The following is a 16,655-nucleotide window of genomic DNA, read 5'->3' as shown; positions in this document are numbered from 1 at the left end:
CAACAAGTAAAATTTCTGTTGAACAACAGAGAGAAGAGAACATGTTAACACACAAATGTATGATTTACCTTTGTCATTCAGCCAGTAAGCTATACGATAATAGATTGAATCGAGTACATTGATGACTAAAGCTAAGAATATCTTGGGTAGAAAAGTTAACCAGAATGGATATTCAAACTGTCTTATCTTCTTATCCCACCAAACCTGAAAGTAAAAAAACAGATTTAAATAGGTATCAGATAAACTTTATACTTCATTACATATGCTAACATACAACTCTTAAGAACTTATTCAAAAGGTTAAGTGGTTTACAACAAATAGCATGGATATTTTAAGCTGATGAATAACAGTGTTCTATAGAGTATTGAAACTACATTTTACTTTCTCTTGATGACGAGAAACCCACTTGAAATAAAATGTAACTCAGAACGGCTGGTATGGGTATTAACACTTTTACTGATAAGGAGGGAACAATGTTTCGACCTTCCCAGGTTAAGAAATAGAGAGTTTACAAGTGACCGTTGCTGGACACGTCTTAGGAACAAGAGTATAAATGGGTGTGGGATTGTAAGGGACGCTGCAGTTGTAATTGCCCACTGTGTTGTGTGTTGCATTCTGATCCAGTAACTCAACCCAAGTGTTGTATTACTAATCTTTTTATTAAATAGCAAGTGCTAAGTAATAAGCAACCGTCAACTACAAGTGCTAAGTAATAAACGACTGTCAACTACAATGAAGAAAAATAACAGTTGAAAGTATACAATATGAAAAAATGATTCAATAGCACGATATATGATTTGATCTGGTTAGCAAAAACAACATATCTTCCAAAAGCTCGTATATAAAACACATAAAGACCACATAACATGAATCGGGTAAATTGCCACAAAAATCAATATTACTGTTTATAATCAACAAAACTTGAACAGTTGCTTACCAACTTTGGGGTGAATACAGTTGTTGGTTGAATACAAGGACAATCTAAAGCTTGAACGTTTCTCGTGTCTGCTTCATGATAACGACAACATTTCTTGTAACAATCTCAATCTCACGTGGATCTGATCCAGTGTACGGATGCTCATTACCTTTATATAGGGTGTTCGGAAAGTCACTGTGCACTTATATATTTATTAACAGACATGTTTCAGTATAGAATACAGAAGGTAAATATGAATAACAATTATAAACAATGTTGAAAGTAATCCCCATTGGAACCAATACAGGCCTGGATCCTTCTTATTTTGTTTCTAAACACTGCTATCACTTGCTGGCTTGAAATAGACTGAAAGACATATGATTACAAAACTGCACAGTGACTTTCCAAACGCCCTGTACAATACTGTATCACTGCACGCGGCATTTGAATTCATTTACAATCGGGATTTAACACTCGGTAAGCCATAGAACACTATTGTATATTCAGATAAAACTGCATGTAATGGAATCTGAAAGAAATGCAAAGTTACAACTAGTACTATTTTTAACGGCACAAGATTCTCATTCCAGAAAGGTGATTTGGCTAGAGCCACTTCTAACTAATACAAATTATCATGTAGAGCTGAAGACACTTGAAACATTGTGTGACACAAGATAAATAAGTGAGGAAAACTTTCATCAAACTTCACAGAAGTTGGGTTATTAATTAGTATAGGTACAAAGGTGTTCCTTTATGTTGGTTTAATTTTGGTTTTAGTTGCTGTATAAGTAAGGTTTCTTTGATTTTGTGTTTGTTTATATTTGTTTCCCTACTTTGGAAGAAACTTATAACAAAACACAACATCCCAGTACACAAAAAATTTGTTCAAAGACCAGGTACAAAACTGAAGTCCATACCATATAAAAACTACACTGACAAACACAACACCAACATAATTTATAAAATACAATGCAACAACTGACACAACTTCTATATTGGAGAAACAAACAGAAAAATGGAAACCAGATTCAAAGAACATATAAAAAAACACTTTCACATGTTTTCGAACACTGCAAATCAAATAAATACAACATAAACAGAGAAAACACCCAAATACTAAGTAGGGAAACAGATATAAACAAAAGCAAAATCAAAGAAGCCCTATTTATACAGCAACTAAAACCAAAATTAAACCAATATAAAGGAACACCTTTATACCCATGCCAATTAATAATTTAACATCCAATTGAGACGCGCCAGAACTGTTTATAGTCTCATTCTTAAGACAGGTGTCTGGCAACGGTTACTTGCAAACTCTCTGTTTCTTAACCTGGGAAGGTCTAAACGTTGTTCTCTCCTTATCAATGAAAGTGTTAATACCCATACCAGCTGTTCTGAGATACATTTTTATTTTAGTTTTCTTGCTGGTGTTTCATTTTAAGCAAACAGAAATACCATTTCGCTTCTTTTTAAGTACATTTATCCAAACAAAAACACTAAAGTTTCTGAAATATAACCATAAACTGTAAAAGGAAGTAAAATTAAAAAAAAAATCTTTTTATTCCAAAATATGACAATTGTTATTTAAAAACAAGTTTGAAAATATACAATAACTGTCTTCAGCACACCTGGGGTACATGTGGACTCCAATGACTTTCTCAATTTTACATCTTTTTAGATAATCATTACAAATCTATGTCAATTCATGTAATTGTCAAGTAGTAACCCTGGATCAATACTACACTCTTGATTTTGTTTGTTTTCTTATTACTTAGCGCAGAGATACACTAGGACTATCTGCATTAGCCATCCTTAATTTAGCAGCGTAAGACTAGAGGGAAGACAGCTAGTCATCACCACCCACCACCAACTTTTGGGCTACTCCTTTACCAATGAATAGCAGGATTGACAGTCACATTATAACACCCCCACAGCTGAATTGGCGAGCATGTTTGATGTGACAGGGATTTGAACCCATGACCCACAGATTGTAAGTCAAGCACCCTAACCACCTGGCCATGCAGGGCCTATTATTTTTGAAACAGGTATATAGCATAGGTAGCTATAATGTGATATTTCTCTGGGTCTGCACATACTCCATATTAACATGACCATTACTATAAATGCAGTTCTCATATACCATAAAAAACAAATTTCTAAACATTTATTTCATTACATATACTGTTTCAGGGAATAATTTATCAAAGTAGTTTAGTATCATCTGGTCTATCAGCTTATAACATCATTATAGTAAGCATGTATGTGTACCTAATTCCTCAACAAGTGTTCTCTGTGATTACCAATTATAATACCCTATCTTATAGAAACATGTTATAAGAATACATCTGGGTTCGGGTCCGGTCTGACCCAAGGAGACCCACAATGTGCGCTTTCAGTTTCCTTTGAGTTAAATTTTGCAATATTGTGGTAACTTCATCGTGTATTGGTGGATAACGACTTAAATATAGAAGCACGATACAAATCTGACATTTCTTTGGTACAATGTTTGTATATAATGAATAGTTTTAACACTACTAACTTGTATACAGAGAAACAATGTAGTTTTATATTTTCTTAATTTGTCAACTTATTTCCTCTAGAATAAATGGACTATTACATCATTCATATTGCATGCAAACCCCTAAAAAAAGTTGTAATACAATAGGTTTCTGGCATTTAAAACCAAATATTACTTTAATGGTAAGTTAAGGGTACAGTTGGACCCCTGGTGGTCATTCATGCAACTTTTCAAAGGTTTGCTGATGAGGATGAAGCACTGTCTTTCACATTAAGAATGAATCTGTTCGAACTTCAACCAACCAATCAGAACGACTCTGAATAAAATTATTTTTAACTGCTGTTCCGAACACCAATAATGTAACATTTAAGATGTATGTTGATTCACAAAAAATCTGATGTTACCTGAAGTTCAAAAAATAAGGAACATGACAACAAACACCACAAGTAAGAAGAAAGCAATGACTGGTAGGCTAACACAGTATCTGAAGAGATTTCGTTTCCAGGCAGGATAAGTGGGCTCCAACCTCCCGGTTACCTCACTTTGTTGAAGTGGACCCTGAACAATAATAATTTAATGGTATGAATAATTATCTCACTCTTCAGTTTAGCTTCCTAATATCTAAAAATTCATTATTTAACCTGGCAGATGAAACTAGGGGTAAAGTTTGCTTTTCTACTGAAATTTATTCACATATCAAAACCATGTATCAGACACTGAAACAACTTATTAGATCTTGGCTAATGAACAGTAAATATGCATGGTTTTGTTTTTAATGTACCCAAAACCCTAATGATTTTAGAAAAATCAGATGAGAGATATCATGCAACCAAAATTCAAGTTTTAAACCAAATTGTACTCCCACACACAAGTCATAATTTTTTAAAGTTTATTTTGTATTTATTTGTTTAGTTTTCTCAAGATAAGCTGCATATATGTTCTAGTGTGCATATGATCACCAAAATACACATACGCTTAAACAGATAAACGTGTGAAATGGTTGTAGAAATAACAGAATTAAATACTCTTAACTGAAACTGTGACCAAAATATAAATAGTCCTAACCAAGAAGAGAGGACGTGGCTAAAAAAGCAGTTCACTCTGGCTGTCTAAAGTACCCCAACGATATGCATGCTCTGCACACGTGCGTTTCCAAGATTCCAGATACAACGTTGCCCACAGAACGTTAAAAAGAGCAAATACTACAAAACAAAGATCTTCAGTGGCCTGTTTAAACACAAAATAAAATATCAAATTACCGTATAAACCAGAATCAGGTTACGGTTACTGTATACAAACTCTGAAGATATTTGAAGTACTCTAACTCTGCTTAAAGATGTTGAAATTTCATGGAGACGCACTGCTGATTTCTCAGAAAAACGTTTAATTTCGTATACAGACAAGCACATTTTTCACTTTCCATCACAACTTTCTACATTTTATATCTCTGCTGGCTGAATATCAAATAAAACTCTGGAACTTCACTGAAATGTATCAAATTATTATAAAGCACTTTAACCTAAACAATAAACTACTGGTCAAATGATCATACCTGGTCCTGTCCATAGTACCACATCCACAAAAAAAAGCCAAAAGCAGCAGGAACAGTGAGAGCTTTAGTGTAATGACCTAGCCAGGCAAAATATATTGCTATCTTCACTCCAAAATAACCACAAATGTCATCTGTAACAAACAAATAACTACCATTAATGCAAAGTTTAAGTCATACATATTTCACAACTTAGACTGTAAGTAGGATAAAGTTCTTCAACTGAATGTAATATTTTGGTTAAAGTGCAGACTTAAAATAATACCCAGTTATGCTTCACAGTGGAACAACTACAAGCTGTTAAGCCAAAAATAGATATGTCTTACTTAGTGGCTGTAAGAAAAACTTTAAGTATTCTATTACCTGATGATCTGTTTCAACAGAAATAGATAAATATTAATTGTGTAATGACTGTTTAACAAAGGGTCCAAATAAGTCACTATTTTACAGACAAGTTATGTTTTATGTCTGTAATGTCTAAGTAGGGTTCTATTTTACAGATGACTTACATTGCATACCTGTGATAAAATTCTGCTAAACCTCTCCTCTGACTTTCAGAAAAGTCTAAAAAAACCAATGTATGTAAAACGTTCTGTTTATTAACTCTAATGATTCCTGGTAAGACTTCATAACAAATGATGTAAATAATACTTAAATAACGCACCTAGTGGCTGAAACTGGAAAAAAGCTTGAACCCAGGTCTTCTTTAGCTTTGTCAATGTTTCACTGTTGTGCAACGGTAAAACCTGGCTGACAATTCCTGTTGCTAGACACTTAGGAACTGGAAAATATCAACAAGTGAGCTATAAAATTGTAAATTACATAGATTCATAACACATGAATTTGAAGAACTTATATATATGTTTATTTTGTAATTCACAGCTATAAAATATTAATAAACACTTGATTAAGTTACCCATAAGGCCCTAAAACCAGTCAAACAGAACATCACACAACATAACTTGTGCCAAACAGTGCTCTTACATCTGTACAAAATAAACGTTTCAACTGACATCAGTGAGTCAGAACTTAGTAAGTGTTGAACTGAAAACAAACTTATCACATCTGAACTTGATTCACTATCAGTTACTTACAGCATGCAATTAAATTTGAACTGATATATATATAAGAACATAATAGTAAGAAAAATGGATATATTTTAAGAGAAATGCTTTATTTAAAATGCTTGTCAGGATTTATAATGTTAGAGTGAATATAGTAAGTAATATTGATGACAGCACTTACTGATTGTCTGTCCTTCTACAAAGTGAATATGATTCAGCTGGTCTGCTTTTTCAGCTCTAAGACTGTATATGAAATACAAAATGATGCTCTGTCTCTCTTGTGAACTGAAGAAGTTAACAGAATCTTCCACATTCTCAAAGAAATCCTGTTCTTCAAACACAAATTCTTTCATGCCTCCTCCAAACACAGGTTTAAGCTGTTTGCGTAACTTCAACTGCTCGGCACCTTTTAAGAGACTGATGAATGAAAGAAGTCATCAGATCTTATGCAAACTACGATGGAAATCACTTTGAGTTTCTCAAAAAGTAGGTTTTAAATACTCCAACAGAAAATAGAAAATAGTTTTTCTAACTTTATAGAAATAAAATTCACTTATAAAGTTCTGGACATCAAAATCTCTTCAGTTGATTGACTTAAAGCTACATTATAATAATGGAATTATCAAAATGATACTACCTTCTACTGTTATATCGTCAGCATAAAAACAATGAGTAATATACAACAAAAATTATAACTTGCAGTTAAATCAGTTTTCATTTTTAAGTAATGCTTCATACTAGTTGATTAACTACAACTCAAATTAAAGTTTTTAATGTTACAATAGAATATACACCTGGATATTTTAAGCAACTCATCTGATAAAAAAAAAACCTTTATGTTCAAAGTCAGATCCTGTGATAATGTTCTCATATTTACATGTCCATTCACACAACTTCTATAACTTGAAATGTTTGCTTATGCTACTGTAGTCCCTTCAAGTGTCTGCTTACGTTACTTTATTCCACTGAAATATCTTTTTACATGACTTCAGTCTCTGATATGTCTATTTACACTACCTCATTCCTCTGATGTATCTGTTTACATTATTTCAGTCCTCTGTTGCATCTGTTTACATCACTTTAATGCTCTGCTGTATCCGTTTACATCACTTCACTCCTCTGCTGTATCTGTTTACATCACTTCAGTCCTCTGATGTATCCGTTTACATCACGTCAGTCCTCTGATGTATCTGTTTACATTACTTTAGTCCTATGCTATGTCTGTTTACATCACTTCACTCCTCTGCTGTATCTGTTTACATCACTTCAGTCCTCTGATGTATCTGTTTACATTACTTTAGTCCCATGCTATGTCTGTTTACATCACTTTAGTCCTCTGATGTATCTGTTTACATCACTTCAGTCCTCTGATGTATCTGTTTACATCACTTTAGTCCCATGCTATGTCTGTTTACATCCCTTTAATCCTCTGCTATGTCTGTTTACATCACTTCACTCCTCTGCTGTATCTGTTTACATCACTTCACACCTCTGATGTATCTGTTTACATAATTTCAGACTCCTGATATGTCTGTTTACATTACTTTGGTCACCTGATATGTCTGTTTAACAATACTTCAGTCTTCTAGTGTATCTGTTGTAGTCTCTAATGTTTGATTATGTTGTTTAAATACTTCACAAAGCTCAAAAACTAAAAACAAAAGTTTTCCCACGAGCTTTTAACCAAAACAAACAAAATGCCATACAATAATACAAAGTCAGGCTGCCCATCACAATATAACATAAAGTGAAAATGACCATCACATTACTATTATATTAGTATAAACAAAATTGTACTTTTACTTCAAGTGATACAGTGGTACGTAGCTGGCAGAACACGGATAGTGCATTGTGTATCCTTGTGCTTAATTACAAACAAACATACTTGAAGTTACATCATCATCAAAACTTACTTTTCATAAGGAGCAGTGAAGTAAAACACATACACTCCAGAATATCTATGATGGCGAACTTCAACTGAAATATCTGGTACACACGTTTTCAGTTTTGTCAATAGCCACACCAGTGTAGCTTCGCTGGCATTAGGAGGGAAGGTCATAACAACATCACAGTCATGGCTGGGAACTGTATGTTTCAACACCTGCCCAGCAGCAAGTAGCTGTCGAGATGAGGAGATTCGTTTTCCAATTAGTTGGCTCGCTTTGAAAGAGAAAACCACAAGGTTATATATCACAAGTAAAGGTACTTGAAAGAAATGAAGGTCACAATTGTTTTACAAACACGCTATAGTATACATAATTATCATAACTTCTGGTTTCTTATTAAATTAATATAAAACACACAGTTTCTCTACCTTTTCTTAACTAACAGCATGGTAGATTTCTGTGCACAAATATTTACAAATGGAAGTTCAATCAATAACCCATATATTTGTGTTCCAAACCTGAACAGTTGTATCCTATTAAGAACATGTGTTTCATGTACATCTATGATTCCATAACCCATACTTGAATCCACAAGTCAAGGAAAGTTTAATTAGAACACGAAAAAGACGTGATAATTATGGTCTATACTGCATTGATCACATAAACTTTAAGCACTTTCGCACTCTCTTGAAGCATTTTTTGGAAGCTAAAATCTACATCAAAATGAATCTGATTATATTGAAATTTAAAAAAATGTGAATGTAAACTGAAACAAAAAGTATTTACTCCATTGAACTGTGCAACATTCATTAAAGTTAGATATATTGATATATTCTGTTACTATGATCTATTCAAATACATTTGCAAAAAAAGGTACTGTTTTCAAGGACTTTTTGAGGAATTGTATGCACCTTAGATCAGTGATAAAGTGCCTATTGTATTCAAAGTGACTGTTTAGACTATCAGGATGTATTAGTAACCAGGAAGAATAGTTTGTTACAAATACATTCAGGTTAACACGGTTTCACTATGTTCTATAAAGGTTTCTTATCATGTAATGTCAGACTAGAAGAGTATGGAAGGTGAAACTTCAGTGGTTTGAAAACTTTCATAAATATTTAAGTTTCTGAAATTTGAACATTTTAGTAACTGCTTGTATAAAGTTTTGAAGAACTTCCAAATTTGAGACATTGAATTTTTATAAACTACTAAAAAGTTAAGCATTTCAAAGTCTGAATTATATTATCGAGTATTATATTAATGAGTATCTCTGATCTCTTGTCTATTTGAAAATATTCATACTGAGATATAAAGTTGTATCTCAGGCTGGCTGGTATGGGTATTAGCACTTTTACTAATAAAGCAGAAAATAGCATTTTGACCTTCTTAGGACATCTTTAGGTTTAACCGTTGTTCTCTCCTTATCAATAAAAGTGTTAATATCCATACCAGCTGTCTTGAGATTAACTGTGTAAATTTAGATAAACCGTGTTAGTTTAGTTTTAACTAAACTAAGGTTTCATAACTGTGCTGAAAGGTGTAGTAAAAACAACATTTATCTAACATACACCCACCCTAAATTCAACCCTCAAACAGCAGTCATCATCAACTGATGCTGCAACCTACAACATTTTTGTTGTTTAATGGTAAATCTGGACATGACATAACTCTGTTATTACTCACTTTCTACATTCAACAACAGTTGCATGTATGGTTAGATAGTTAATGAAAGTTGCTAAATGATGAATCATTAGGTTCATTAACCAATTACATTCAATTTTTTCAGTTGTTCCCATGAGACAAATAAAAATAAATTTCATTACATGCCATACTAACATCATAATGTCCATGTAAAATCAAAATAACTCACTTTACTAGCTCATACTTAATGTTAACAAAATAACTCACTTTACTAGCTCGTACTTATGGTTAACAAAATAACTCACTTTACTAGCTCATACTTAGGGTTAACAAAATACCTCACTTTACTAGCTCATACTTAGGGTTAACAAAATACCTCACTTTACTAGCTCATACTTAGTGTTAACAAAATACCTCACTTTACTAGCTCATACTTAGTGTTAACAAAATAACTCACTTTACTAGCTCATACTTGCCACGGTTAACAAAATAACTCACTGTACTAGCTCATACTACGGTTAACAAAATAACTCACTTTACTAGCTCATACTTAGGGTTAACAAAATACCTCACTTTACTAGTTCATACTTAGTGTTAACAAAATAACTCACTTTACTAGCTCATACTTAGTGTTAACAAAATAACTCACTTTACTAGCTCATACTTAGTGTTAACAAAATACCCTCACTTTACTAGCTCATACTTACGGTTAACAAAATAACTCACTTTACTAGCTCATACTTACGGTTAACAAAATAACTCACTTTACTAGCTCATACTTAGTGTTAACAAAATACCTCACTTTACTAGCTCATACTTAATGTTAACAAAATACCTCACTTTACTAGCTCATACTTACGGTTAACAAAATAACTCACTTTACTAGCTCATACTTAGGGTTAACAAAATTACTCACTTTACTAGCTCATACTTAGGGTTAACAAAATAACTCACTTTACTAGCTCGTACTTACGGTTAACAAAATACCTCACTTTACTAGCTCATACTTACATTTAATAAAATAAATCACTTTACTAGCTCATACAGTTAATAAAATAAATCACTTTACTAGCTCATACTTACAGTTAATAAAATAAATCACTTTACTAGCTCATACTTATGGTTAACAAAATAACTCACTTTACTAGCTCATATTTAAGGTTAACAAAATCCCTCAGTCTGAACCCCAAGACGAACTACATATAAATAATGTAAACATAAAAGATTTTGCAACAAACAGAATAGCATACTACAAAATAAACTTCAGGCTTTGAAGTTTCTGGAAGCTAAAACCTTCTTTCTCTCTAAAATACAACAGACTTTTGAACTCTTTGAATTTTCATTTTTTGTCTGAATTTTTGGAGGATTCAGGTTTCAGGTGTTTAAATTACAAACTCTGTATCCCAAGACGGCTGGTTTGGGTATTAAAACTTTTACCAAACTAAAATATAGAACAAAGTTTCAACCTTCTTAGGTCATGTTCAGGTTAACAAAAAGAGTTTCCAACTGACATTTGCTGAGCACGTCTTACGGAAGAGATTGTAAATATCCTTGGCGAACAGTTTTTTTAAAAATACTAAGTTTGGTTTTGAAATTTCACATTAACGTTCCATATGCTTCACCCTCATTACTAACCAAATCAGCTCAATGGGCAATCTTACAACAAATCTGATTGTTCTTAATAGCTAAGAAAAGTATTTATTTTTCTATTTATCTACTGATATTTTAGTAAAGGTGTATCCTTCACAATCAATGATATCCATACTTAATAATACAGCTGTCTCCTTGTCAACCAGGGGTACAACAGTTAATAATACAGCTGTCTCCTTGTCTACCAGTAGTACAACAGTTAATAATACAGCTGTCTCCTTGTCTACCAGTGGTACAACAGTTAATAATACAGCTGTCTCCTTGTCTACCAGTGGTACAACAGTTAATAATATAGCTGTCTCCTTGTCTACCAGTGGTACAACAGTTAATCATACAGATGTCTCCTTGTCTACCAGTGATACAACAGTTAATAATACAGCTGTCTCCTTGTCTACCAGTGGTACAGCAGTTAATAATACTGCTGTCTTGTTATTAACCAGGGGTACAACAGTTAATAATACAGCTGTCTCCTTGTCTACCAGTGGTACAACAGTTAATAATACAGCTGTCTTGTTGTTAACCAGTGGAACACCAGTTAATAATAAAGCTGTCTTGTTGTCAACTGGTGGTACAACAGTTAATAATACAGCTGTCTTGTTGTTAACCAGTGGTACAACAGTTAATAATACAGCTGTCTTGTTGTCAACTGGTGGTACAACAGTTAATAATACAGCTGTCTTGTTGTCAACCAGTAGTACAACAGTTAATAATACAGCTGTCTCGTTGTCAACCAGTGGTACAACAGTTAATAATACAGATGCCTTGTTGTCAACCAGTGATACGACAGTTAATAATACAGCTGTCTCCTTGTCTACCAGTGGTACAACAGTTAATAATACAGCTATCTTGTTGTCAACCAGTGGTACAACAGTTCATAATACAGCTATCTTGTTGTCAACCAGTGATACAACAGTTAATAATACAGCTGTCTCCTTGTCTACCATTGGTACCACAGTTAATAATACAGCTATCTTGTTGTCAACCAGTGGTATAACAGTTAATAATACATCTGTCTCCTTGTTTACCATTGGTACAACAGTTAATAATACAGCTGTCTCCTTGTCTACCAGTGGTACAACAGTTAATAATACAGCTATATTGTTGTCAACCAGTGGTACAACAGTTAATAATACAGCTATCTTGTTGTCAACCAGTGGTACAATAGTTAATAATACATCTGTCTCCTTGTCTACCAGTGATAAAACAGTTAATAATACAGCTGTCTCCTTGTCTACCATTGGTACAACAGTTAATAATACAGCTGTCTTGTTGTCAACCAGTGGTACAACAGTTAATAATACAGCTATCTTGTTGTCAACCAGTGGTACAACAGTTAATAATACATGTCTCCTTGTCTACCAGTGGTACAACAGTTAATAATACAGCTGTCTCCTTGTCTACCAGTGGTACAACAGTTAATAATACAGCTGTCTTGTTGTCAAGCAGTGGTACAACAGTTAATAATACAGCTATCTTGTTGTCAACCAGTGGTACAACAGTTAATAATACATGTCTCCTTGTCTACCAGTGGTACAACAGTTAATAATACAGCTGTCTCCTTGTCTACCAGTGGTACAACAGTTAATAATACAGCTGTCTTGTTGTCAAGCAGTGGTACAACAGTTAATAATACAGCTATCTTGTTGTCAACCAGTGGTACAACAGTTAATAATACATCTGTCTCCTTGTCTACCAGTGGTACAACAGTTAATATTACAGCTGTCTCCTTGTCTACCATTGGTAAAACAGTTAATAATACAGCTGTCTTGTTGTCAAGCAGTGGTACAACAGTTAATAATACAGCTATCTTGTTATCAACCAGTGGTACAACAGTTAATAATACAGCTATCTTGTTATCAACCAGTGGTACAACAGTTAATAATACAGCTATCTTGTTATCAACCATTGGTACAACAGTTAATAATACAGCTATCTTGTTATCAACCAGTGGTACAACAGTTAATAATACATCTGTCTCCTTGTCTACCAGTGATAAAACAGTTAATAATACAGCTGTCTCCTTGTCTACCATTGGTACAACAGTTAATAATACAGCTATCTTGTTGTCAACCAGTGGTACAGCAGTTAATAATACATGTCTCCTTTTCTACCAGTGGTACAACAGTTAATAATACAGCTATCTTGTTGTCAAGCAGTGGTACAACAGTTAATAATACAGCTATCTTGTTATCAACCAGTGGTACAACAGTTAATAATACAGCTATCTTGTTGTCAACCAGTGGTACAACAGTTAATAATACAGCTGTCTTGTTGTGAACCAGTGGTACAACAGTTAATAATACAGCTGTCTTGTTGTGAACCAGTGGTACAACAGTTAATAATACAGCTGTCTCCTTGTCTACCAGTGGTACAACAGTTAATAATACAGCTGTCTTGTTGTCAAGCAGTGGTACAACAGTTAATAATACAGCTATCTTGTTGTCAACCAGTGGTATAACAGTTAATAATACATCTGTCTCCTTGTTTACCATTGGTACAACAGTTAATAATACAGCTGTCTCCCCTTGTCTACCAGTGGTACAACAGTTAATAATACAGCTATATTGTTGTCAACCAGTGGTACAACAGTTAATAATACAGCTATCTTGTTGTCAACCAGTGGTACAATAGTTAATAATACATCTGTCTCCTTGTCTACCAGTGATAAAACAGTTAATAATACAGCTGTCTCCTTGTCTACCATTGGTACAACAGTTAATAATACAGCTGTCTTGTTGTCAACCAGTGGTACAACAGTTAATAATACAGCTATCTTGTTGTCAACCAGTGGTACAACAGTTAATAATACATGTCTCCTTGTCTACCAGTGGTACAACAGTTAATAATACAGCTGTCTCCTTGTCTACCAGTGGTACAACAGTTAATAATACAGCTGTCTTGTTGTCAAGCAGTGGTACAACAGTTAATAATACAGCTATCTTGTTGTCAACCAGTGGTACAACAGTTAATAATACATGTCTCCTTGTCTACCAGTGGTACAACAGTTAATAATACAGCTGTCTCCTTGTCTACCATTGGTAGAACAGTTAATAATACAGCTGTCTTGTTGTCAAGCAGTGGTACAACAGTTAATAATACAGCTATCTTGTTATCAACCAGTGGTACAACAGTTAATAATACAGCTATCTTGTTATCAACCAGTGGTACAACAGTTAATAATACATCTGTCTCCTTGTCTACCAGTGATAAAACAGTTAATAATACAGCTGTCTCCTTGTCTACCATTGGTACAACAGTTAATAATACAGCTATCTTGTTGTCAACCAGTGGTACAGCAGTTAATAATACATGTCTCCTTTTCTACCAGTGGTACAACAGTTAATAATACAGCTATCTTGTTGTCAAGCAGTGGTACAACAGTTAATAATACAGCTATCTTGTTATCAACCAGTGGTACAACAGTTAATAATACAGCTGTCTTGTTGTCAACCAGTGGTACAACAGTTAATAATACTGCTATCTTGTTGTCAACCAGTGGTACAACAGTGAATAATACATCCGTCTCCTTGTCTACCAGTTATAACAAGAGTTAAAAGCACAGCAACAAACAGTTTCTTTATAATTTCAACAGTGAATTAAACTTGTCTTCATTACATTAATTAATAAAGAAAGGTTATGATTGTAAACTCTAAATATTTTTACTTATTAGTAACTGTCAACTATACAGTACATAAACTACTCAAACTAACTGACTCCTAAACAGTAATTTCTTGAAAACACTACTGAATAGTTCCTTCCACACTGGCCTATACTTTTATAATCAACAAAATTAGTCAGTAGATATTCACTAAGTTCAGAATAAATAATGAATTTCATCATACCTGGCTGAAATATGGAATTGCATGCAGACAAAAACCATATTTTCACTGCCTGAAACCTTGTCATAGTGTCAAACACATATATTATTAGCCCAAGAGTTTCATGTCTGTAAGCAAATGGCAAAATGCCAAAACAAATTTGGCAGGAACCAATACTTTACTCACCTATATTCCTAGTGATCAAAATAGATTAACTTTCTTTTCTTACACACTGTTTAAAAGAACAAATGGAAGTTCTTCCATCTTCATTTTAACGGGATTATTTATTTTTAGACTGTTTTTTTTTGTCAACCAAGGAAGTATTTTTGTCACATGCTTAAAAAAAGCCAATTCGTTAATTAAACATGTTAAACAAAAGATATAGTACATCACAATATAGATAAGTATATATTCCCTCTTCTCTCAGACAGATTATTTAATGTAGGTTGTCTGTTCATTTAAAACAAACAATCTATTTTTAAATATTCAACTACTATTAATACCACATTATCTCATACAGAATGATTTAAATTATTTCTGTGGTCACCACCTTAATTAAAGGTTAGGAGTTCATCCTGACATTTGTTTTATTTAAAATATACACACATGAATAAATAAATAAGTTAATAAGTTCATAAGGTATTCCTCTCACATGTCAACTGTATATGCTATGGTATAAATGATTCAAAACATTTCATTCAACTGGTACCTATTCTAACCAAGAAGTCTACCAACTGCAGAATGAAATTCCAGAGAAAACATCATAATGACCACATTGGAAGGTTTGCTGGGTAAAATAATAATAATTTATCACATAACTTTCAAGTTTATCAAATATAGCTTTTGTCATATCAGTTCCATGTTGTTTTCAAAAGAGATAACCACATGTCATTGGATATACTGTTACCATATCATTCTGTACCTTCAACATATGACAGTTGTCAGGTTTTTCAACTATGACTAAAATTGGAAACATTACATTTTAACCTCACATAAAAATACTAATAAAATATAGCTCCTAACTGGTATATTGCTTCTCAAAATGTTGATTCCGTAAGTTCAAAATTTATGCAGAACAAACAAGGAGTCAACACGTACAACCTGACCTTGAAAAACAAGTGTCCCTGAGTTACCTCACAGAAAAATGGGAAGTTTCAGATCATAAGCAGTCCTGGAGAAACAGATACACAGCTCCATTCACATGTGTATGGCCTTCAGTCTTGCCAATACATGTGTTTCACCTCTATAGCACATCACCAAATACACAGTTGTACACTATGTATCTTAAGGTTAGAGTCACACATTCTTAAAACAGGTACATTTATGAGTGCAACCTGCCTTTCACTCTTATCAGAGGGAAATATTTAACATAAAGTTAAAAAAACATTTTCAAGGAAAATTATCTTTCCATGTCACACGGTTATAAAATAAAACACTACAAACCTCAACTGGAAACTTCATTCCTTAATAGACTGTATAGACAGATAATTCATGTTGAAACTTTGTAAAATAGATGGCAACTGACTGTTCTAGAAATGCAAGTGCAGAGAACAGAACATCAATCTCTACACACATGTCTCCACAACGGCCAGTTGCCGTCCATTCCACAAAAA

The 16,655-nt window shown here is 33.4% G+C and overlaps 1 protein-coding gene across 1 annotated transcript in view; it reads right to left on the bottom strand.

Moving 5' to 3' along the window:
• LOC143241947 (anoctamin-8-like) overlaps positions 1 to 15,138 on the bottom strand; it is a 31,252-nt gene extending 16,114 nt beyond the window's left edge. The window contains 8 exon segments of the mRNA XM_076485263.1: positions 69 to 218; positions 3,854 to 3,992; positions 4,500 to 4,661; positions 4,987 to 5,117; positions 5,648 to 5,764; positions 6,229 to 6,464; positions 7,961 to 8,207; positions 15,067 to 15,138. Coding sequence (XP_076341378.1) covers positions 69 to 218; positions 3,854 to 3,992; positions 4,500 to 4,661; positions 4,987 to 5,117; positions 5,648 to 5,764; positions 6,229 to 6,464; positions 7,961 to 8,207; positions 15,067 to 15,130 — 1,246 coding nt within the window. The 5' untranslated portion in view covers positions 15,131 to 15,138.
• Between the last annotated feature and the right edge of the window lie 1,517 nt (positions 15,139 to 16,655).

The sequence above is a fragment of the Tachypleus tridentatus genome, unplaced genomic scaffold, assembly GCF_004210375.1.
Source record: "Tachypleus tridentatus isolate NWPU-2018 unplaced genomic scaffold, ASM421037v1 Hic_cluster_1, whole genome shotgun sequence".
NCBI lineage: Eukaryota > Metazoa > Arthropoda > Merostomata > Xiphosura > Limulidae > Tachypleus > Tachypleus tridentatus.
Note: the sequence above shows the minus strand (reverse complement) of the source record. Positions and strands in the feature narration are given on the sequence as shown.